Source organism: Salmo salar, chromosome 14 (genome assembly GCF_965601325.2).
Source record: "Salmo salar chromosome 14, fSalSal1, whole genome shotgun sequence".
NCBI lineage: Eukaryota > Metazoa > Chordata > Actinopteri > Salmoniformes > Salmonidae > Salmo > Salmo salar.
In genome coordinates, this window is record NC_138304.1 from 47152680 (window position 1) to 47178661 (window position 25982).

At 45.3% G+C, this 25982-nt stretch overlaps 1 protein-coding gene and 1 long non-coding RNA gene across 2 annotated transcripts; both read left to right on the plus strand.

Annotated features, from left to right (window-relative positions):
- The first annotated feature begins 512 nt into the window (after positions 1-512).
- Positions 513-9928, plus strand: LOC106569624 (uncharacterized). Its single transcript, XR_001320521.3, has 3 exons — positions 513-648; positions 6319-6371; positions 8368-9928. It is a non-coding gene; the product is annotated as an uncharacterized LOC106569624 (long non-coding RNA).
- Positions 9929-10555: 627 nt separating this feature from the next.
- On the plus strand, positions 10556-14676 carry LOC106569623 (bone morphogenetic protein 2-like). The gene is made up of 5 exons (XM_045694448.2): positions 10556-12361; positions 12577-12713; positions 12837-12959; positions 13040-13235; positions 13736-14676. Exons 1-5 carry the CDS (start codon positions 12010-12012, stop codon positions 14155-14157), a joined length of 1230 nt encoding a protein of 409 aa, XP_045550404.1. The 5' UTR covers positions 10556-12009; the 3' UTR covers positions 14158-14676.
- Positions 14677-25982: the final 11306 nt, after the last annotated feature.

Consider the following 25982-nt stretch of genomic DNA (forward strand, 5'->3'; position numbering starts at 1 on the left):
AGACATGTCTGGTCGCCCTGTGAGCATGGATGTGGGGGTGTGCAGGTCACGTTGTGGGGGAGAACCCAGCAGGACATCACACGAGGATGGAGGATCACAGCAGACCAAACACTCCTCCATACTGGAATACCTCAGGAGCAAAAAAGTACGTGAGCAGTTCCTAAAACGACCACAAGAGAGCGCTCCAAATTCATCACTATCAGTAAAGAATAAAGGTCTACTAATTTGTGAATTTTATGAATAAATAACAAAAACATTTGCTATTCCATTCGGAAACATACATATTCGTTCCAGATCTATGTATAAATATCAAACTAGTCCCAGATTAATGACGTCTCTTGTCTTTGTTTTCTTTTTAAAAGGTGAGAGTGCGCGAACCTTCCACTCCAACCAGTGCCGAGACTTCTGGCCAGTTTCCATCCTGCGGGGTGAACCATAACTGTGAGCCGACCGGGGTGAGAGTGGACAGGGCGCTGCTGTTCCAGGGTCCCCTAGGGGAGGGGGGGGGGGGGGTCATAGAGGAATGCCATTGTGAAAACAGACTGACACAATGTGCCCGGGTTTCCGCGCTCAAGACGTACTTCTTTGAGACGCCATACGAGACGGTCATTGATGTGGGAAGCTGTTCCTGTTCGAAAGGTTCGCCAGGTGTGTATCCGTCCCAAAACATTTGGAAAGAGTGTACAAAAACATTCAATTTGTTTAAACATGCACTGATGTCAATGGGAGATTTGAGTAAAAAGGTTCAATTTGTAAAAATGTGCGCACAAAAGTGTCACAATTTTCATGGATTTACCTGTAGTCTGAAACTGAACATTTTATCATTTATATTTTATGTGTTATACATTTGTTCTAAATTGTTATTTTATTTATGTCATATAACTTATTGCAGTCTCAACAATCGTTCATTGAGTTAATGTCAATCAATCATTATTCACATCTCGAATTTATGTGCACACTGATAATTAAATTGTAGCCACAGAGGCTATAGGGCCCAATAGAACCTATTGTCTTGTCACGTGAATGGACTCAAAATACACGAAATAGGTCAACTGAGTATCATGATACATTACCATGTTCAGAATGTCACTGGTCATAAGCTGCCATAAAGTCACTGATCATAAGCAGCTATAAAGTCACTGGTTATAAGCAGCCATAATGTCACTGGTCATAAGCAGCCATAAAGTCACTGGTCATAAGCAGCCATAAAGTCACTGGTCATAAAAAGCCATAATGTCACTGGTCATAAGCAGCCATAAAGTCACTGGTCATAAGCAGCTATAAAGTCACTGGTCATAAGCAGCCATAATGTCACTGGTCATAAGCAGCCATAATGTCACTGGTCATAAGCAGCCATAATGTCACTGGTCATAAGCAGCCATAATGTCACTGGTCATAAGCAACCATAATAATGTAATAATTAATAACATCCTAATTGAATACATAATACCCCAGCACCACCATACGTAAAATGTATGCAGGTATGACAGTAAGTCGCATTGGATAAAAGTGTCTGCCAAAAGTGACAGTATGATATATTGCTATATTATAATGTATCTTTCTCAGATGGGTTCTCCTGCGTGCCCATTGAGTTTGACTCTGCCCTGGTGGAGGCCCCTAACTGTCACGATTGTGTGTAGAGAAGGACCAAGGCGCAGCGTGAGTATCGTTCCACATCTTTATTAATATGTGAAACTTCGCAAGACATACAATAAACTATAAACAAAATAACAAACCGTGACGACAGAGGTGCAACATGCACTAACTCAAAATAAGATCCCACAAACTACAAGTGGGAAAAAGCTGCCTAAATATGATCCCCAATCAGAGACAACAATAGATAGCTGTCTCTGATTGGGAACCATATCAGGCCAACATAGAAATATAACATCTAGATCACCCACCCTAGTCACACCCTGACCTAACCAAAAATAGAGAATAAAAAGATCTAAGGTCAGGGCGTGACAGTACCCCCCCCAAAAGTGCGGACTCCGGCCGCAAAACCTGACTCTATAGGGGAGGGTCCGGGTGGGCATCTAGCCTCGGTGGCGGCTCCGGTGCGGGACGTAGACCCTGCTCCGCTCGCGGATCCGCCATCTTCAGTGGCGACTCTGGTTCAAGGATCGTCGCCGGAAGCTCCGGACCGTGGATCGTCGCCGGGGGACCTGGACCGTGGATCATCGCCGGAGACTCCGGACCGTGGATCGTCGCCGGGGACTCCGGAACGTGGATCATCGCCAGGGACTCCGGACCGTAGATCGCCGCAGAAGGTTCCGGACTGGGAACCCCCGCTGGAGGCTCTGGACCGCCGACCGTCGCTGGAGGCTCCGGACCGTCGCTGGAGGCTCCAGACCGCCGACCGTCGCTGGAGGCTCCGGGCCGTGGATCGTCGCTGGAGGCTTCGGGCCGTGGATCGTCGCTGGAGGTTCCGGACTGTGGACCGTCTCAGGAGGTTCCGGACTGTAAGCCATCTCAGGAGGTTACGGACTGTAAGCCGTCTCAGGAGGTTCCAGACTGTAAGCCGTCTCAGGGGGTTCCGGACTGTGAAACGTCGCCGGAAGCTCTGGACTGGGAACTGTCGCCGGAAGCTCTGGACTGGGAACTGTCGCCGGAAGCTCTGGACTGGGAACCGTCGCCAGAAGGTCTGGACGGGGAACCGTCGCCGGAAGCTCTGAATGGGGAACTGTCGCCGAAAGCTCTGGACCGGGAACCGTCGCCGGAAGCTCTGGACCGGGAACCGTCGCCGGAAGCTCTGGACTGGGAACCGTCGCCGGAACCTCTGGACTGGGAACTGTCGCCGGAAGCTCTGGACCGGGAACTGTTGCCGGAAGCTTTGGACCGGGAACCGTCGCCGGAAGCTCTGGACTGGGAACTGTCGCCAGAAGCTCTGGACTGGGAACTGTCGCCGGATGCCTGGTGCGTGGAGCCGGGACAGGTGGCACCAGACTGGTGACACGCACCTCAGGGCGAGTGCGGGGAGCAGGCACAGGACATCCCTGACTGGGGACACGCACTTCAGGAAGAGTGTGAGGAGCAGGCACAGGGCGTACCAGGCTGGAGAGACGTACTGGAGGCCGGGTGCGTGGAGCAGGCACAGGGCGTACCAGGCTGGAGAGACGCACTGGAGGCCGGGTGCGTTGAGCAGGCACAGGGCGTACCAGGCTAGAGAGACGCACTGGAGGCCGGGTGCATGGAGCAGTCACAGGGCGTACCAGGCTGGAGAGACGCACTGGAGGCTGGGTGCGTGGAGCAGGCACAGGATATACTGGGCCGTGGAGGCGCACTGGAGCATAGAGCTGGCACAACCCGTCCTGGCTGGATGCTCACTTTAGCCCGGCTAGTGCGGGGCGCTGGCACAGGACGCACTGGGCTGTGAAGGCGTACTGGCGACACAGTGCGTGGAGCCGGCGCAGGATATCCTGGACCGAGGAGACGTACTGGAGACCAGGAGCGCTGAGCCGGCACCACCCGTCCTGGCTGAATGCCCACTCTAGCCCAGCAAATGCGGGGAGCCAGCAACGAGCGCACCAGGCTGTGAATGCGCACTGGAGATACAGTGCTCATCACCGCATAACACGGTGCCTGACCGGTCACACGCTCCCCACGGGGAGTTGGCTCAGGTTTAAACCCTGACCAATCTCCCCATGTGCCCCCCCCAAAAAAAAATATTTTAGAGCTGCCTCTCGGGCTTCCGTTGTTGTTCTAATTCTTCATGTCGCCGCCGTTCCTCTCTTGCTGCCTCCATCTCCTCCCTTGAACGGCGATACTCTCCACTCCGCGTCCAGGGCCCTTCTCCATTCAGGATTTCCTCCCATGTCCACTCATCCTGGCCACGCTGCTTGGTCCGTTTTTGGTGGGATCTTCTGTTACGATTGTGTGTAGAGAAGGACCAAGGTGCAGCGTGAGAATCGTTCCACATCTTTATTAATATGTGAAACTTCGCAAGACATACAATAAACTATAAACAAAATAACAAACCGTGACGACAGAGGTGCAACATGCACTAACTCAAAATAAGATCCCACAAACAACAGGCGGGAAAAAGCTGCCTAAATATGATCCCCAATCAGAGACAACGATAGACAGCTGCCTCTGATTGGGAACCATATCAGGCCAACATAGAAATATAACATCTAGATTACCCACCCTAGTCACACCCTGACCTAACCAAAAATAGAGAATAAAAAGATCTCTAAGGTCAGGGCGTAACACTAACAAGGGAGACCTGATCCAGACAGTGGAGACTTGTGAGCTGAATGAGAGCTCCTTCAGAGTTCCTTACATAGAGTACTACTATGAAATAGTCTACGATGACGACGGAGTCAAAGAGGAGAAACTCAAGGTGAGTTCACGTTGCAGACAGTGTCCTGTGTTTCTGTCTCTCTGAATCTTGGATAATTTTAATAATGATCTCCAAAAATAGCAAAGAGAAACCCCAGTAAAACCGCCACTATTTTCTCTTATCCGTTGCCTCCCTGAGAACATATGTTGCCTCTCTACTTTGCCCTAATTTTAATAATAAACTTTAAAGACCTGGACTAAAGGACTGTAATTAGCTCTAGGGCTGAATTAAATCAGTAGCTCAAAAGATCAGCATTGCATGTAAAGACAATGTTTCCACGTTCGCAGAGGATCCATTCGCGGTAAACGCTGTCTATGTCAGCTCAATTGGAAATCACCTTTACATTTCAAGCGCGCTACAATTGCAGATCTTCGGGCGCTACGGTCCAATCCAGCCCCTAGCCTGATCTAATTCATATGAGTGATAAGAAAGTAGAGGAAGTTAGAGATTCCATCTGGAAGTCAAAGCTTATAGATCCGTTTCCCCCGCACATCCAATCCAATCCACTCCCTACTGGTTGGCACCACACAGACAGACAGATACAGCAGGCGTGAAACGCTATAGGATGTGAAGGTTAGGTGTTGTGTTGTGTTCTCTTTATACACATAAGCCAACACAGGTTATACTGAATGTTGGAATGGCTTTATCACACGGTCTATCTTCTTGGCAGGGAGATACTGTATGGACTGGCCATGACTTCAGTGAGTTTGGTTGAATATGGAAATGATTGTAATCACTGTCTTTATGATGTTCGACTGGAGGGATTTAAACAGACTATGTCTTGGTTTAGGAGAAAATGAAATAAAACATTACTCATGGTTACATATCTGCAAGCTTACACAGGGATGAGAGAGAACAAGAGTGTTTACCTACAACTTGTTGAAGTAAAATGTAATATTCCATTCTATAGATTTTACACTGTGTTTCATGTTAAGCAATAATGTGTCAGAGGAAGGCCCTAAAAATGGTCAAAGACTCCAACCAACCTAGTCATAGACTGTTCTCTCGGCTACCGCACAGCAAGCAGTACCAGAGGGTCGAGTCTAGGTCCAAAAGGTTCTGAACAGCTTCTACCCCCAAGCCATAAGACTCGTGAACAGCTAATCAAATGGCAACCCAGACTATTTGCATTGGCCCCCACCCCTCTCTTTTACGCTGCTGCTACTCTCTGTTTATTATCTATGCATAGTCACTTTACCTCTACCTACATGTACATATTACCTCAATTATCTTGACTAACCTGTGCCCCCACACATGGACTCTGTACCGGTACCCCCTGTATATAGTCTAGCTACTGTTATTTTTCTTAACTGCATTGTTAGTTAAGGGCTTGTAAGTAAGCATTTCACTGTAAGGTCTACACCTGTTTTATTCGGCGCATGTGACAAATACAATTTGAGGGCTCCCGAGTGGCGCAGTGGTCTAAGGCACTGCATCTCAGTGCAAGAGGCGGTACTACAGTCCTTGGTTTGAATCCAGGCTGTATCACATCCGGCCATGATTGGGAGTCCCATAGGGCAGTGCACAATTGGTCCGGGTTTGAACGGGGTAGGCCGCCATTGTAAATAAGAATTTGTTCTTAACTGACTTGCCTAGTTAAATAAAGGTTAAAATAAATATATATATATATTTTTTAAATGTGAACGTAGAAAGAGAAGAAAGACAGCTGCATGTCGTTAGAGTATTTAACTCATCTAACTCCTGTGTCTGTCTGAGTGTTTGAGCTTATAAAGCTGTCTGCCACCCACTCTCACAAAAGGTGTGAGGAGAGCAAACACAAATGGACCCTGCAGGTGTCAAATCACGTTTAGTAGATCTCCCTGCTGGTGGGCTGGCCTGTGGTGAGCTGATTGCTGATGGACTTTTCAATTCAATTCAAGGGGCTTTATTGGCATGGGAAACATATGTTAACATTGCCAAAGCAAGTGAAGTAGATAATAGATGGCCTTTTCTCTGTGTTGCTAATGTCTCAACAGGAAATAGATGTGGGCAGATGAGGCTGCACCACAGGAAACCGCTGTCTTCTCAGGTAAACTAGAACACAGCTGCTCCCTCCCACCCTTCCTCCCTACAGTACCCCAGCTCTCCTCCTCCTCTTCCTCCCTACAGTACCCCAGCTCTCCTCTCCTCCTCTTCCTCCCTACAGTACCCCAGCTCTCCTCCTTCTCTTCCTCCCTACAGTACCCCTTCTCTCCTCTCCTCCTCCTCTTCCTCCCTTCAGCACCCCTTCTCTCCTCTCCTCCTCCTCTTCCTCCCTTCAGCACCCCAGTTCTCCTCTCCTCCTCCTCTTCCTCCCTTCAGCACCCCAGTTCTCCTCTCCTCCTCCTCTTCCTCCCTTCAGTACCCCAGCTCTCCTCTCCTCCTTCTCTTCCTCCCTTCAGCACCCCTTCTCTCCTCTCCTCCTCCTCTTCCTCCCTTCAGCACCCCTTCTCTCCTCTCCTCCTCCTCTTCCTCCCTTCAGCACCCCAGTTCTCCTCTCCTCCTCCTCTTCCTCCCTTCAGTACCCCAGCTCTCCTCTCCTCCTTCTCTTCCTCCCTTCAGCACCCCTTCTCTCCTCTCCTCCTCCTCTTCCTCCCTTCAGCACCCCTTCTCTCCTCTCCTCCTCCTCTTCCTCCCTTCAGTACCCCAGCTCTCCTCTCCTCCTCCTCTTCCTCCCTTCAGTACCCCAGCTCTCCTCTCCTCCTCCTCTTCCTCCCTGCAGCTCCCCAGCTGTCCTCCTCCTCTTCCTCCCTTCAGTACCCCAGCTCTCCTCTCCTCCTCCTCTTCCTCCCTGGAGCTCCCCAGCTGTCCTCCTCTTCTTCCTCCCTGCAGCACCCCAGTTCTCCTCTCCTCCTCCTCTTCCTCCCTGCAGCTCCCCAGCTCTCCTCCTCCTCTTCCTCCCTGCAGCACCCCAGTTCTCCTCTCCTCCTCTTCCTCCCTGCAGCACCCCAGTTCTCCTCTCCTCCTCCTTTTCCTCCCTGCAGCACCCCTTCTCTCCTCTCCTCCTCCTCTTCCTCCCTTCAGCACCCCTTCTCTCCTCTCCTCCTCCTCTTCCTCCCTTCAGTACCCCAGCTCTCCTCTCCTCCTCCTCTTCCTCCCTGCAGCTCCCCAGCTCTCCTCCTCCTCTTCCTCCCTGCAGCACCCCAGTTCTCCTCTCCTCCTCCTCTTCCTCCCTGCAGCTCCCCAGCTCTCCTCCTCCTCTTCCTCCCTGCAGCACCCCAGTTCTCCTCTCCTCCTCCTTTTCCTCCCTGCAGCACCCCAGCTCTCTCCTCCTCCACTTTCTCCCTGCATCACCCCCGCTCTTCTCCTCCTCTTCCTCCCTCCCACACCCCAGCTCTCCTCCTCCTCTTCCTCCCTGCAGCTCCCCAGCTCTCCTCTCCTCCTCCTCCCTACAGTACCCCAGCTCTCCTCCTCCTCTTCCTCCCTTCAGTACCCCAGCTCTCCTCTCCTCCTCCTCCTCCTCCTTGCAGCACCCCAGCTCTCTCCTCCTCCTCCTCCCTGCAGCTCCCCAGCCCTCCTCCTCCTCTTCCTCCCTTCAGTACCCCAGCTCTCCTCTCCTCCTCCTCCTCCTCCCTGCAGCTCCCCAGCTCTCCTCCTCCTCTTCCTCCCTTCAGTACCCCAGCTCTCCTCTCCTCCTCCTCCTCCCTGCAGCACTCCAGCTCTCCTCCTCCTGCCTCCCATCTCCTCTCTCATAACAACTGCCTGCAAGCTGTTAGCTCTAACACTTTGCTACACCCATAAAGTTAGGCTGCTGTTGTTTAAATACCACTTGTTTGGTGTGGTTTCTTCTTCACACTTCCTCCAAGTGTCCTCAGCTTGTGATTGTTGCATATATTGTAGTGATACACTTATATTGCGTGAAGGCCTATATTATTTCTGGTGAACAGGTTTGATGTGTATGTTTGAGAAATGTGTTTACTCTTGGATATCGTGCAGCACAACACAGACCTAGACGTCTCTGGGATATATTTGGTTATGGATTAAATGCATGGTTTTTCACAACAGCACTTCACCTTCTTATAACTTTGTTTCACTCTGTATTGCAGGAGCCCCTCTGATTTAGAAGTATGCCATCTGTGGGCTGAGAGACCCACTAAATCCTGTGTCCCTCTGGGCTACAACAGCCACGTATTCCTCAACCAGCATGGCCAGATCTGCACAGTCTTCTCCAGCTCCTCTTGTCTCTGCCAGTCCTGAACCAGTCCTCTACTAGAGAATACACTGACCACCATCCCCAGTCCTCTATATGATGTCCTCTACTGGAGAATACACTGACCACCATCCCCAGTCCTCTATATGATGTCCTCTACTGGAGAATACACTGACCACCATCCCCAATCCTCTATATGATGTCCTCTACTGGATAATACACTGACCACCATCCCCAGTCCTCTATATGATGTCCTCTACTGGAGAATACACTGACCACCATCCCCAATCCTCTATATGATGTCCTCTACTGGATAATACACTGACCACCATCCCCAGTCCTCTATATGATGTCCTCTACTGGATAATACACTGACCACCACCCCCAGTCCTCTGTATGATGTCCTCTACTGGAGAATACACTGACCACCATCCCCAGTCCTCTGTATGATGTCCTCTACTGGAGAATACACTGACCACCATCCCCAGTCCTCTATATGATGTCCTCTACTGGATAATACACTGACCACCACCCCCAGTCCTCTGTATGATGTCCTCTACTGGATAATACACTGACCACCATCCCCTAAGACTGTCTTGCAGAAGTCTGCCACATCCGGTCCAGAAACAACCCCCGTAAAAATGTATTTATATGGCTGCAGTTGTAACACTCGTCATTGAAGGGGGACCAAAACGCAGCGGGTAAAGTGCTCATCCTCTTATTTATTAAAGAAAACACTTAATCAACACAAAACAAATGACAAAAACAGTCCAGTAAGGTGCATAGACTATACTAGAAACAACCACCCACAAAACCCAAAGGAAAACAGGCTGCCTAAGTATGGCTTCCAATCAGAGACAACGAAAGACACCTGCCTCTGATTGGAAACCACACTCGGCCAAACCTGGAAAACGGAACATAGAAAATGAAAACTAGAACCAAAATCCCCTAGACAAAAAAACACAAAACACAAAACAAACACCCCCTGCCACGCCCTGACCAACTACAATGACAAATAACCCCTTTTACTGGCCAGGACGTGACAGCAGTGACACTTTGATAAGCTAAATGAAGTTTTACCATCTGTCTGATATACATGGAGTGTCTTTGTGGTTAAGATCTTCAACTTGTTTTAGGACCTTCAGCTCTACCTGGTTCTAGGCTTCAGTCTAGGCCTATGTTGAGTCAATAGTTATTACTATACTACCACAGCTTACAGATGTCTCTGAATGCAACCCTTTGCTGAAGCTATTCTTGTGTTATATGTAAAAAAATGTTTTTAAAAAAGTAGATAAAATGTATTCCAAAACCATGAATCAACTGGCAATCAGGCATCAGTGTGTGGAACTGCTTTGCTTTATCTTGGCCAGGTCGCAGTTGTAAATGACAACTTGTTCTCAACTGGCCTACCTGGTTAAATAAAGGTGAAATATATATTCTTTTGTATTTATTTTAAAATCAGGTAAATCAATGAAGAATCAATGACACAAACTCCTTGCCTCTTCAACAAATGTTTGACTGTACTAACCTACAATTCACATTGCTCATTATAATGCCTATGGAAACCATATTGTGCAGCATGCCAAAATGCTAATATAGACAAATATATTAGCATTTTGGCATGTTGCACAATATGGTTTATATATATTTGTCTATATTAGCATTTTGGCATGCTGCACAATATGGTTTATATATATTTGTCTATATTAGCATTTTGGAATGTTGCACAATATGGTTTATATATATTTGTCTATATTAACATTTTGGCATGCTGCACAATATGGTTTATATATATGTGTCTATATTAGCATTTTGGCATGCTGCACAATATGGTTTCCATAGGCATTATAATGAGCAATGTGAATTGTAGGTTAGTACAGTCAAACATTTGTTGAAGAGGCAAGGAGTTTGTGTCATTGATTCTTCATTGATTTACCTGATTTTAAAATAAATACAAATATATATATATATTTCACCTTTATATATATATATATATATATATATATATATATATATATATATATATATATATATGTGTGTAAGATAATCCTAGTATAATTTAGATATTTTAAATGACAATAGTTAGGGCTTAAACATAATATAACAAAATTGTAATCGATCAATTTAAATAGTGATCTGAGGAAAACATTCGACGGACAAGATCTGTTTGAAGGGGCACACGTGTGTAAATAGTTGTGTAAAACAACGGTTTCAGTTTGTAACATGGGCTCTCCTTTCTTCCTCAAGAAATGTTATGGCTTTAGGGATTACGTGTCATATGTAGTAAATAAACGACAGAACATATATTTTGAAGGGCTTCTCTTTAGAGAGTGCATGGTACGAGTTTCTTGAAAGGTATTTTATTGTTTGCTACCACCCAAGTGGTTACAAATTCTTCATCTTAAAAGGACTGTGAATTTCTCACAATTTACTAAAAAGCCACGCGTAATGAAATGAAAGACACGTAAGAGGCACTAAGTCGTTGGTGCGTAAATATTCACATTGTAGCTTCCTATATCCTAACTCTCATTCGTGATAAATTATAAATACGTTGTGTAGGTAATACATTGATAATACTATATATTAATTGTGTTGTTTGTATGAAGGTGTGTTCCGTAAATAGAGCCTATGCATAAAAAAAGAGAGGGGAGACGGTTTGTAAAGTTGATAACGGCTGAACATGTGAGACTACATTATTGCCACAGAAGATTGGCAATCTCAAAAAGTGGATTCAAGATATTTTTACAAGAATGCTTCAGGCCGGATATAAAACGCGTAATTGCATGTTAGAATGAAAACAGTCCACTGTAATGTATCCCTTAAATCCACGAGAGTACACCTAAGCCTCATTTTATCCACACCAATGAATGACAAATTTGCATATTTCGAGATGGGTTCAATGATTTTAACTGGAGTATAGAGACCATAACTGGAGGTGTATTTGACCAGGTGCGATGAAGCCGAGAGAGGATTCAAATGGAAACATCCTCAACTAGGAGGACTTTTCTTTCTGTTCATAGAAGTAGGTGTCGTTACCAAATTATACCCATTTGTCGAAATTAATGGATCCATTATAAAGCGGTTAACCTCCTACGGTGAGCAAACATCCTTGGCTGTGCTGTCCTCAGAGAGGTTTGACATTTTTCTCGATATTTTCTATCCTAATGAAAGCTTTAATTTGTCCCTAAATACCATGAAAATATTTTGTTGTGATATTATTTATCTAATCTATAAGTCACAAGTTATTATTCAAAGGAAAAGTTGTTTAATTGCGATTTTCTCGTCAGACGTTGAGAAGACCGTTTTAATTAAATCTACAATCGGATCACACCTTGTTAACACCACAATTAGCCTTGCTTTACATTCGCTGATTGTTGATTTACATTTGCGACTAAATAGCATCTTTTATGGCTGTTGTCCGAGGGTTTAGGGACACTGTAGCCAATGCTGGAGCATTTGATATAAAACCTGGAACTTCCAAAGCTCTCCAGTCACTCTAACTTCGGACTTCGGCTGCATGATAGAGAACAAGACATAGATGCTCCAAGGACCCACAACAAGAACCATGCACCATTACTTTATCTCTGAGATGTTACCTGTTGCGATGATCACTGCCATTGCCACGTTAGTGAGCATGGCTACTGCAAGACCATCACTAAATTATTTGGAAAGCCACTTTTCCACGGAGAACGAGTCTGAAGAAGTACGTTCTGTAGCTATCAAGAGACTGCTGGAGGTGTTTGGGATGGAGGACGCTCCTCTCCTCCGGGGCGACAAGCAGCCGCCTCAGTACATGGTCGACCTGTACAACACTGTCGCAGATGTGGACGGCGTTACCAAGGACCCCTACATTCTGGAGGGGAATACAGTGCGCAGCTTCTTCGACAAACGTAATATTTTGATATTTTAACCTCGACCCTGTCGATAGATAAGTTATATTAGGTTAGGCCTATACCTGTATCGCTATTGCACCCGCCAGTGATTCACCTTATGCAATGTTTACAAATAAATAGTATTTTACGCATGATATTAGGCACGTATTAGGTTTATCAGGGCACTTTTGCGTACTCATTTTGACAATAAGTATTATCCTTCCCGTACACAGTGCACAGTGAACAAATTGAGTTCCTGTTCAACTTGTCCATGGTGGCCAGGAGTGAGAAGGTTCTAACCGCGGAACTCCATCTCTTCAAGCTGCGGCCTCAGGCTTCTGCGACATTCAACAGATATCACTTCTGTCAGGTATACAACTCAATGTGACCCATTTATATATGTATATGGCAGACATGCAGAGACTCAACTGTCCTTTACCTCCTCAAAAGTAATCTATGCAAAGCTAATGATGTATCCATTCATTCCCTACAGATCAGTGTCTACCAGCTTCTGAATAGCAGCAAAATGAACATTACTCAGGGGAAGAAGCTGCTGTCTTCCAGACTGATCCCTGTCCACTCCACTGGCTGGGAAGTGTTCACCATTACACAAGCTGTAAGTATCCCATCCATCCACCCGTCCACCATCCATTCGTCCATCCACCCCTAACCCAAAATAACTCTCTCCCTATAAAGGTGCGGTCCTGGATGGCTGTTGAGGGCAATAACATGGGTCTTCTGGTCACAGTGCAGACCCTGGGAGGAAGCCAGATGGATAAGAAGGTGGTGCGTTTTTCTTCAGGCCGTAACCACCATAAAAGCAAGCAGCCCATGCTGGTGCTGTTCACTGACGATGGCCGCCGTGCAGCCGCTCTGGATAATACAGTCAAAGGTAGCCTACCACACTATCGAGTTATTATTAATGTGTTATTACTGTATTACTACCACACTATCGAGTTATTATTAATGTATTATTACTGTATTACTAACACACTATCGAGTTATTATTAATGTGTTATTACTGTATTACTAACACACTATCGAGTTATTATCAATGTGTTATTACTGTATTACTAACACACTATCGAGTTATTATTAATGTGTTATTACTGTATTACTAACACACTATCGAGTTATTATTAATGTGTTATTACTGTATTACTAACACACTATCGAGTTATTATTAATGTGTTATTACTGTATTACTGGTGTATTAACACAACATGATAGTCTCTGTCATAATACATCATCGTTTATTTGTACTTTAATCAGTATTACTACTCTATTTTTTCTGTTGAACCTAATATCAATAGTAAATCATTTTAATTGAGCGTGTATTCAGTTCAAATGGAACCACATTTCCAAAACCAACTCTACATTTTCCCTATCCAGATCCCAATGAGACCCCAGCTGTGCCCGACCTGCCCAACCTCCCCAACGCCCCAGGCTTCCACCGCAGCGCCCGCTCCCTGGACTATGACGAGGACGTAGAGAAGATGACGTGCCAGCGCCTGCCACTCTACGTGGACTTCGAGGAGATTGGCTGGTCCGGGTGGATCGTGTCGCCTCGGGGGTACAATGCCTACCACTGTAAGGGCTCCTGCCCCTTCCCTCTGGGCCAGAACATGAGACCCACTAACCACGCCACCGTCCAGTCTATCATCAACGCTCTGAAGCTGACTAAAGGCATTGAGACGCCGTGCTGCGTACCAGACAAGCTCTTCTCCATCAACCTGCTGTATTTTGATGATGATGAGAATGTGGTGCTGAAGCAGTATGATGACATGGTGGCAGGAAGCTGCGGCTGCCATTGAGCTGGACGGGGGGTGACTGTGTTAAACCAAAATGGCTGACGCGGAGCAGCAGTGGGTCTCATTCAGGAGGGCACAACGTTGCAACCCTCACAGATAGAAATGTCTTGTATAGAGCTCACACCATTCTACATGACAGAGAATGATGTTTGTTGGATGTGATGTATTTCTATCTGATTGTTCTGTAATCTTGCACCCAACTGAATGCGACTGTGCTCTGTGTGGATGGATGGCTGCCACAGGGCTGGTGCTGTACAACGCTGACCAAGCTGTATTGTGTAAAAGCAAAGGAGGACAAATATTAAAATCAGATTTCAGTCTAGGTGTTGGTATAAAACCGCCTCTTACACTCAGCGGTGAAGATGAAGATGAAGCAGTATGCAGGCAGAGTCCTACGTGTAACATATGTACATAGGTAGAAATTATAATATATGACAGGGCATGACTTGGTTTCCTGTGACAGATGTAAATGTGTATATTATATGATTGATGATTGTGAACCATTATAACATTTTAATAAATTGTGAGAAAAAAAATATTTTTTTGTTTGACAGAATGAGTTTACTGAGAAACATCAACTACGATGTACTGTAGGTACATTCCACTAATATCAAGAAGGCGGCCTTCTATATTTAGAAAACTTTCCTAGCTATATCCATGGCTTGCCTGATGAAGACAGCATACCGTTGCTGTTCTATTGATCCTACATGCCGGTGTAGTCATACAGATGATGGCCTGGCACCTTGCTGGAGAACAGAAAGCAACACACGTCACAGCTGTCTTCATTACAACAGGTTAGATGAAGCATTGAATGGAGAAAAAACAGTGACCTAAACTGGGGCAGGTCTGCTCTGTTCTGTGTGTGAATGGGACATTCCTTTATACCAAAGTCACTGTCAGACTGATTCAGTGATTAGTAACTAAGGATGTCCATCAATATACAGGAATATATAATTCTATATGCTATAATTATATAATCTATGATATACACTATATATACAAATGTATGTGGACACCCCTTCAAATTAGTGAATTCGGCTATTTCAGCCACATCCGTTGCTGACAGGTGTATAAAATCGAGCACACAGCCATGCAATCTCCATAGACAAACACTGGCAGTAGAATGGCCTTACTGAAGAGCTCAATTACTTTCAACATGGCACAGTCATAGGATGCCACCTTTCCAACAAGTCAGTTCGTACAATTTCTGCCCTGCTAGAGCTTCCCCGGCCAACTGTAACTGCTGTTATTGTGAAGTGGAAACATGTAGGAGCAACAACAGTTCAGCCGCGAAGTGGTAGGCCACACAAGCTCACAGAACAGGACCGCCAAGTGCTGAAGCGTGTACAAATCGTCTGTCCTCGGTTGCAACACTCACTACCGAGTTCCAAACTGCCTCTGGAAGCAAGGTCAGCACAATAACTGTTCGACGGGAGCTTCATGAAATGTGTTTCCATGACCGAGCAGCCGCACTCAAGCCTAAGATCACCATGGGCACTGCCAAGTGCCAGCTGGAGTTGTGTGAAGCGTGCCCCCATTGGACTCCGGAGCAGTGGAAATGCATTCTCTGGAGTGATAAATCACGCTTCACCATCTGGCAGTCTGATGGCCGAAACTGGGTTTGGCGAATGCCAGGAGAATGCTACCTGCCCCAATGCATAGTGCCAACAGTAAAGTTTGGTGGAGAAGGAATAATTGTCTGGGGCTGTTTTTTGTCGTTCGATAAGCAGGTGTCTAGATAGTCCATCTGTAGATGCTCTACAAATGGTCATACTATCAACAAACTATCTGTTGATAAGCAACTGATTGCTAAGGGTAGGTTTAGAATAACGGGTAAGGGTTAAGTTTAAGTTTAGGATAAGGGTTAGGGTTAGAGTTAGGGTTAGGGTTAGTAGATAGTTGAAATGTTACTGATAGTCTCCAGACTATCCAAATAAAGTGTTACTGATATACAGTATAATATATCACACATTATGCTATAATATAATTCTTATAATTAGCATTATATGCTATAATGCATCTGTATAGGTGACAGTGTGTACTGTAGCAGTGTACACATACGGCTATGCACAGACACTATCTGATCATTAGCGAGTGCACAGGAAGAATTTACTTTTCACAGACTGACTGTCCTGCTTTTCAAACTGTATGTAAAAAACTATTAAATGGGTAGGTCAAATACAATTAAATAGTCAGGTAAAATACAATTAAATAGGCAGGTGACAACAAATATACTTTTTAATCTTCACTGTCAAGTCTATCATCATTCACTGAAGTAGGGAATGAAGATGTTCGTCCACAGATTGATATAGGGCATTAACCTACAGTACATTGTGTTTTGTAATTTGGGTGAACCATCCCATTAACCTACAGTACATTGTGTTTTGTAATTTGGGTGAACCATCCCATTAACCTACAGTACATTGTGTTTTGTAATTTGGGTGAACCATCCCATTAACCTACAGTACATTGTGTTTTGTAATTTGGGTGAACCATCCCATTAACCTACAGCACATTGTGTTTTGTAATTTGGGTGAACCATCCCGTTAACCTACAGTACATTGTGTTTTGTAATTTGGGTGAACCATCCCGTTAACCTTCGGTACATTGTGTTTTGTAATTTGGTTGAACCATCCCATTAACTTACATTGTGTTATTGATTGGGTACTATTGCTTCTCTACATTCACATCATCATGTGATAATGTCACGACACCGACGGATGGTGGCGCCCCTCCTCGACCGGGCGGCGCTCGGCGGTCGTCGTCGCCGGCCTACTAGCTGCCATCGATCCTTTTTGTTTCACTTTCTGTTGGTTAGGTCTAGGTAGGCACGCACCTGTTTTGGTTTAGTTATTAGTAGGGGGGGTTATTTAATCTAGCAAGGTATGTCTGTGTTTGTGCGTGATTATTTTCGTCAGGTTGTACGTCTGGGGAACAGGTGGTTTTTTTTCTTCCCTTCTGCCTGTGGGTTTTGTGGCAGTGTGTTTTGGGCTGCGTCCCTACGCTGTGTTCGGGCTGTTTATGGGTATTTGTTTTACCTTGCCCTGCCCTACCTGTTTTTGGCAAGCGTGGATTATTTATTAAAAAACGAGTGTTCACGGACTTGTGTCTCCTGCGCCTGACTTCAACACTCCTGCTTCCTTGAGCATTCTGACAGATAATGTATGTCAACAATATACATGGATCACCTGGTACTACTTACTTGCCTACTTAATTTAGGAAATATTATAACCATGTCATAAATGATCATACCATAACCATCAATGACATTAACAAGTAGGCCTAACTCATGTGAGAGCAATATTAGCACCCCCGCATCTTTGACCATCTTTGACCATCTTTTAGTCTCAGTCTCTGAGTCTAAAATGCATTATTTCTTAACCCAACTTCTCAGGTCCACATTTTAGCAGATGCTTTTATCCAGAGCGACTTACAGGAGCAAATATGGTTAAGTACATTGCTCAAGGGCACATTGACAGATTTTCTACATAGTCGACTCAGGGATTCAAACCAGCAACCTTACAGTTACTGGCCCAATGCTCTTAACCGCCAGGTTACCTGCTGCCCAGTAGTAAAGAGTTGAATTCACCTGAAGTTATTTCAATCTTTGAGGCACCAGTGACTGGAAACGATCAATCTACGAGTCACCCAGCCAGGTCCTAAACTATGACATGACTCACAGTTAGATGCTATCAGAAACACCATGACTGGCTCTTTCTGTTACACATCATGGAGGAAGATCAAGAACCCATGAAGATGGAAAAAGATCAAGTGCGTCCTAAATGGCACCCTATTCCCTTTATAGTGCACTACTTTTCACCGGGACCCATAGAGTTCTGGTCAAAAGTAGTGCAGTATATAGGGAATAGGGTTCCATTTTGAACAAATACCAGACTTTACACATCACCTCTGGTTACAGAATAAGAGATCACAACACAGGATGGGAATGGACATGCATCAGAACTGTGAGAAAACAATCTATTATCTTTGAGTTAATACCGCACCATACAGGTGATAAATCTCACTTGACTTGGTTAACTAGGACATTGTAAATCACTCTCACTAGGCTTCAGTTTTCACCAGTATTGCAACATACATTTCATCAATCAGTCTTGCGATTAAAATCAAATCAAATCAAATTGTATTTGTCACATGCGCCGAATACAACAGATGTAGACCTTACGGTGAAATGCTCACTTACAAGCCTTTAACCAACAATGCAGTTTTAAGAAAAAAAACTAAAATAAATAAGAAATAAAAGTAACAAATAATTAAAGAGCAGCAGTAAAATAACAATAGCAAGGCTAAATACAGTGGGTACCGGTACAGACTCAATGTGTGGGGGCACCGGTTAGTCAAGGTAATTGAGGTAACGTACATGTAGGTAGTGTTATTAAAGTGACTATGCATGGATAATAACAGAGTTGCTGCAGCGTAATGGGGAGTGCAAATAGTCTGAGTAGCCATTTGATTAGATGTTCAGGAGTCTTATGGCTTGGGGGTAGAAGCTGTTCAGAAGCCTCTTGGACCTAGACTTGGTAATCCGGTACTGCTTGCCGTGCGGTAGCAGAGAGAACAGTCTATGACTAGGGGGACTGGAGTCTTTGACAATTTTTACGCATCCCTGAGGGGCCCCAGTGTTGAGGATCAGCGTGGCGGATGTGTTGTTACCTACCCTTACCACCTGGAGGTGGCCCGTCAGGAAGTCCAGGTCCAGTTGCAGAGGAAGGTGTTTAGTCCCAGGGTCCTAAGCTTAGTGATGAGCTTTGAGGGCACTGACGTTGAACACTGAGCTGTCGTAAATGAATAGCATTCTCACATAGATGTTCCTTTTCTTGAGTTGTGAAAGGGCAGTGGGGAGTGCAATAGAGATTGCATCATCTGTGGATCTGTTGGGGTGGTATGGAAATTGGAGGGGGTCTAGGGTTTCTGGGATAATGGTGTTGATGTGAGCCATGACCAGCCTTTCTTTGACAATTTTTAGGGCCTTCCTCTGACACTGGCTGGTGTAGAGGTCCTGGATGGCAGGAAGCTCGGCCCCAGTGATGTACTGGGACGTACGTACTACCCTCTGTAGTACCTTGCGGTCGGAGGCCAAGCAGTTTCCATACCAGGCAGTGATGCAACCCGTCAGGATACTCTCGATGGTGCAGCTGTATAACACTTTGAGGATCTGAGGACCCATGCCAAATCTTTTCAGTCTCCTGAGGGGGAATAGGTTTTGTCGTGCCCTCTTCATGACTGTCATGGTGTGCTTGGACAATGTTAGTTTGTTGGTGATGTGGACGCCAAGGAACTTGAAGCTCTCAACCTGCTCCACTACAGCCCCGTCGATGAGAATGGGGGCGTGCTCTGTCCTCCTTTTCTGTAGTCCACAATCATCTCCTTTGTCTTGATCACGTTGAGGGAGAGGTTGTTGTCCTTGCACCACACGGTCAGGTCTCTGACCTCCTCCCTACAGGCTGTCTCGTCATTGTCAGTGATCAGGCCTACCACTGTTGTGCCATCGGCAAACTTAATGATGGTGTTGGAGTTGTGCCTGGCTGTGCAGTCATGAGTGAACAGGGAGTACAGGAGGGGATTGAGCACGTGCCCTGAGGGGCCCCCGTGTGGCGGATGTGTTGTTACCTACCCTTACCAGCTGGGGGCGGCCCGTCAGGAAGTCCAGGATCCAGTTGCAGAGAAAGGTGCTTAGAGCGTGATCACACAGTCTTCCAGAACAGCTGGTGTTCTTATGCATGTTTTAGTGTTAGTTGCCTCGAAGTGAGCATAGAAGTAGTTTAGCTCTTCTGGTAGGCTCGTGTCAGGAGGATAGAAATATAGTCAGATTTGCCAAATGGAGGGCGAGGGAGAGCTTTGTATGCATCTATGTGTATGGAGTAAAGGTGGTCCAGTGTTTTTTTCCCTCTGGTTGCACATTTAACATGCTGATAGAAATTTGGTAAAACGGATTTAAGTTTCCCTGCATTAAAGTCCCCAGCTACTAGGAGCGTCGCCTCCGGGTGAGCATTTTCTTGTTTGCTTATGGCGGAATACAGCTCATTCAATGCTGTCTTAGTGCCAGCCTCTGACCATGGTGGTATTTAAACAGCTATGAAAAATACAGATGAAAACTCTCTAGGTAGATAGTGTGGTCTACAGCGTACCATGAGATACTCTACCTCAGGCGAGCAATAGCTCGAGACTTCCTTAGATATCGTACACCAGCTGTTATTTACAAAAATACATAGTCTGCCACCCCTTGTCTTACCAGACGTTGCTGTTCTATCCTGCCGGTACAGCGTATAATCAGTCAGCTGTATGTTGATAGTGTCGTAGTTCAGCCACAACTCCATGAAGCATAACATATTACAGTTTTTAATGTCCCGTTAGTAGTTTAATCTTCCGCGTAAGTCATCGATTTTTTTCTCCAAAGATTGCACGTTTGCTAGCAGAATGGAAGGAAGTGGGGTTTATTCTATCGCCTACAAATTCTCAGAAGGCAGCACACCCTTCGGCACCTTTTTCTCCGCCTCCTCTTCACGCAAATCACGGGAAAGCAGTATATCCTGTTAGGGCTAGGGGGCAGCATTGACACGGCTGGATAAAAAACATACCCGATTTAATCTGGTTACCACTCCTACCCAGTAACTAGAATATGCATATACTTATTACATATGGATAGAAAACACCCTACATTTTCTAAAACTGTTTGAATGGTGTCTGTGAGTATAACAGAACTCAAATGGCAGGTCAAAACCTGAGAGATTCCTTTACAGGAAGTGGCCTGTCTGACCATTTGTTGAACTTCTTTTCCATCTCTATCATTTACTAAGGATCTCTGCTCTAACGTGACACTTCCCACGTCGTCCATAGGCGCTCAGAGCCCGGGAAAAAACAGAATGTCGTCATTCCAGCCCCAGGCTGAAACACATTATCGCCTTTCTCAAGTGGCCGATCAAGAGACACTAGCTTATGCGCGTGACCCCGACCGCCCCCGCCTTTGGGATTTTTTCCTCTGTTTGCCGAAAAGGAGATTCCCTGTCGGAATATTATCGCTTTTCTACGAGAAAAATGTCGTAAAAATTGATTTTAAACAGCGGTTGACATGCTTCGAAGTACGGTAATGGAATACTTAGAATTTTATTGTCACGAATTGCGCCATGCGCGTGACACTTCTTTACTATTTCGGATAGTGTCTGGAACGCACGAACAAAACGCCGCTATTCGGATATAACGATGGATTATTTTGGACCAAACCAACATTTGTTATTGAAGTAGCAGTCCTGGGTGTGTATTCTGACGAAGACAACAAAAGGTAATGAAACTTTTATAATAGTAAATATGATTATGGTGAGTGCTAAACTTGCCGGGTGTCTAAATAGCGAGCCCGTGATGCCTGGGCTATGTACTTAGAATATTGCAAAATGTGCTTTCACCAAAAAGCTATTTTAAAATCGGACATATCGAGTGCATAGAGGAGGTCTGTATCTATAATTCTTAAAATAATTGTTATGCTTTTTGTGAACGTTTATCGTGAGTAATTTAGTAAAATGTTAGCGAATTCCCCGGAAGTATGCTAGTTCTGAACGTCACATGCTAATGTAAAAAGCTGGTTTTTGATATAAATATGAACTTGATTGAACAAAACATGCATGTATTGTATAACATAATGTCCTAGGGTTGTCATCTGATGAAGATCATCAAAGGTGAGTGCTGCATTTAGCTGTCTTCTGGGTTTTGGTGACATTATATGCTGGCTTGAAAAATGGGTGTCTGATTATTTCTGGCTTGGTACTCTGCTGACATAATCTAATGTTTTGCTTTCGTTGTAAAGCCTTTTTGAAATCGGACAGTGTGGTTAGATTAACGAGAGTCTTGTCTTTAAATGGCTGTAAAATAGTCATATGTTTGAGAAATTGAAGTAATAGGATTTTTAAGGTTTTGAAAATCGCGCCACAGGATAGCAGTGGCTGTTACGTAGGTGGGACGAATTCGTCCCGCCTAGCCTAGAGAGGATATCCTTCGTGTCGGGCTCATCGGAGTCGTGAAAGGAAAAAAATATATTCTGCTAGTCCGTGGTGAATAATCGCAGTCCTGATGTCTAGAAGTTATTTTTGGTTTTAAGAGATGGTATCGGCAACATTATGTACAAAATTATTTAAAAAATAAGTTACAGTCAATGCAAATAAACTAACAAAAAAGCACAATTAGTTGGGGACAAGTAAAACGTCTGCCTTCCTCTCCTGCGCCATTTTATCCCGTTTATCCCGTTGTCCAGAACAGCTGATGCTCTCATTCATGTTTCATTGTTACTTGCCTCGAAGCAAGCATAGAAGTAATTTAGCTCGTCTGGTAGGCTCGTGTCACTGGGCAGCTCTCAGCTGTGCTTTCCTTTGTAGTCTGTAATAGTTTGCAAGCCCTGCCACATCCGACGAGCATCGGAGCCAGTGTAGTACGATTTGATCTTAGTCTTGTATCAACGCTTTGCCTGTTTGATGGTTCGTCGGAGGGCATAGCGAGATTTCTTTTAAGCTTCCAGGTTAGACTCCCGCTCCTTGAAAGCAGCAGTTCTACCCTTTAGCTCAGTGCAGATGTTGCCTGTAATCCATGGCTTCTGGTTGGGGTATATATGTACAGTCACTGTGGGGACAACTTTTTATTGACCGAGTCACTGGTGCTTCCTGCTTAAATTTTTGCTTGTAAGCAGGAATCAGGAGGAAACTATACTGCTCAAAAAAAATAAAGGGAACACTTAAACAACACATCCTAGATCTGAATGAAAGAAATAATGTTATTAAATACTTTTTTCTTTACATAGTTGAATGTGCTGACAACAAAATCACGCAAAAATAATCAATGGAAATCCAATTTATCAACCCATGGAGGTCTGGATTTGGAGTCACACTCAAAATTAAATTGGAAAACCACACTACAGGCTGATCCAACTTTGATGTAATGTCCTTAAAACAAGTCAAAATGAGACTCAGTAGTGTGTGTGGCCTCCACGTGCCTGTATGACCTCCCTACAACGCCTGGGCATGCTCCTGATGAGGTGGCGGATGGTCTCCTGAGGGATCTCCTCCCAGACCTGGACTAAAGCATCCGCCAACTCCTGGACAGTCTGTGGTGCAACGTGGCGTTGGTGGATGGAGCGAGACATGATGTCCCAGATGTGCTCAATTGGATTCAGGTCTGGGGAACGGGCGGGCCAGTCCATAACATCAATGCCTTCCTCTTGCAGGAACTGCTGACACACTCCAGCCACATGAGGTCTAGCATTGTCTTGCATTAGGAGGAACCCAGGGCAAACCGCACCAGCATATGGTCTCACAAGGGGTCTGAGGATCTCATCTCGGTACCTAATGGCAGTCAGGCTACCTCTGGCGAGCACATGGAGGGCTGTGCGGCCCCCCAAAGAAATGTCACCCCACACCATGACTGACCCACCGCCAAACCGGTCATGCTGGAGGATGTTGCAGGCAGCAGAACGTTCTCCACGGCGTCTCCAGACTCTCACGTCTGTCACGTGCTCAGTGTGAAACTGCTTTCATCTGTGAAGAGCACAGGGCGCCAGTGGCGAATTTGCCAATCTTGGTGTTCTCTGGCAAATGCCAAACGTCCTGCACGGTGTTGGGCTGTAAGCACAACCCCCACCTGTGGACGTCGGGCCCTCATACCACCCTCATGGAGTCTGTTTCTGACCGTTTGAGCAGACACATGCACATTTGTGGCCTGCTGGAGGTCATTTTGCAGGGCTCTGGCAGTGCTTCTCCTGCTCCTCCTTGCACAAAGGCGGAGGTAGCGGTCCTGCTGCTGGGTTGTTGCCCTCCTACGGCCTCCTCCACGTCTCCTGATGTACTGGCCTGTCTCCTGGTAGCGCCTCCATGCTCTGGACACTACGCTGACAGACACAGCAAACCTTCTTGCCACAGCTCACATTGATGTGCCATCCTGGATGAGCTGCACTACCTGAGCAACTTGTGTGGGTTGTAGACTCCGTCTCATGCTACCACTAGAGTGAAAGCACCGTCAGCATTCAAAAGTGACCAAAACATCAGCCAGGAAGCATAGGAACTGAGAAGTGGTCTGTGGTCCCCACCTGCAGAACCACTCCTTTATTGGGGGTGTCTTGCTAATTGCCTATAATATCCACCTGTTGTCTATTCCATTTGCACAACAGCATGTGAAATTTATTGTCAATCAGTGTTGCTTCCTAAGTGGACAGTTTGATTTCACAGAAGTGTGATTGACCCTGAGTTACATTGTGTTGTTTAAGTGTTCCCTTTATTTTTTTGAGCAGTGTATATTGTCAGATTTGCCAAATGGAGGGCGAGGGAGAACTTTGTATGTGTCTCTGTGTGTGGAGTAAAGGTGGTCCAGTGTTTTTTTTCCCCTCTGGTTGCACATTTAACATGCTGACAGAAATTTGGTAAAATGGATTTAAGTTTCCCTGCATTAAAGTCCCTGACCACAAGGAGTGCCACCTCTGGATGAGCATTCTCCTGTTTGCTTATGGTGGTATACAGCTCATTGAGTGCGGTCTCAGTGCCAGCGTCGGTCTGTGGTGGTATATAGACACCTTAAAAAATACAGATGAAAACTCTCTAGGTAGATAGTCTGGTCTACAGCTTATCATGAGATACTCTACCTCATGCGAGCAAAACCTTGAGACTTCCTTAGATATCGTGCACCAGCTGTTGTTTACAAATATACATAGACCGCCACCCCTTGTCTTACCAGAGGCTGCTGTTCTATCCTGCCGATACAGTGTATAACCCGCTAGCTGTATGTTATTCATGTCATCATTCAACCACGACTCGGTGAAACATAAGATATTACAGTTTTTAATGTCCCGTAGGTAGGATATATGTGATTTTAGTTCGCCCAATTTATTATCCAGCGATTGTACGTTGGCCAATAGGACCGATGGCAAAGGCAGATTAGCCACTCGTCGGCGGATCCTCACAAGGCACCCCGATCTCCTTCCGCGATACCTCTTCCGTCTCTTTCTCCTGCAAATGATGGGGATGAGGGTCTGTTCGTGTGTCTGGAGTAAATCCCTCTCATCCGACTCATTAAAGAAAACTTCTTCGTCCAATTTAATTTTCGGTCATAAGAGACAGAGGTAGCAGAAGCAACATTATGTACAAAATAAGTTACAAGCAAAATAGCACGGCTGGTTAAGAGACAATAAAACGGCAGCCATCCTCTCCGCCAGCCATCCCCTCCGGCAGCCATCCTCTTCTATTTTGTACTGTGAAAAACATTTTGTCGCACTCATGAAAAACACTGAAATCTAGATGGGAATATAGCCTTTCCTACTTGGATATTCTGGCTAAAATAACATATTAGCCATCACCTGGAAGCTTTAACAAAACAACATCTGTGGTAATGCTATACTGATGGGGGTATTTCTGTATCATGTCTATTTCTTCTTTTCATTCAGTCCACATATCTTCCTTATCGTATCAGTTGTGTATTTGATACCACTATGTCGTGTGATAAATGCAACACCTTAGTCAGTGTTAGTCGTGGCGGCAGGTAGCCTAGTGGTTAGAGTGTTGGACTAGTAACCGAAAGGTTGCAAGATCAAATCCCTAAACTGGTAAGGTAAAAATCTGTTGTTCTGCCCCTGAAAAAGGCACCCACTGATCCTAAGCTGTCATTATAAATAAGAATTTGTTCTTAACTGACTTGTTAAAATAAAAATGACTATTTCAAAGGGTTGGTGAAGGAACAAAGTGTCCCATGCATTTTATTGTATTGTCCTTGAACCGCGTGACAATAAAGATGTCAAAGGTTATGCAACACAAAGGCTCTTGGGTTTGACAGTAAAAGTGAAAGTG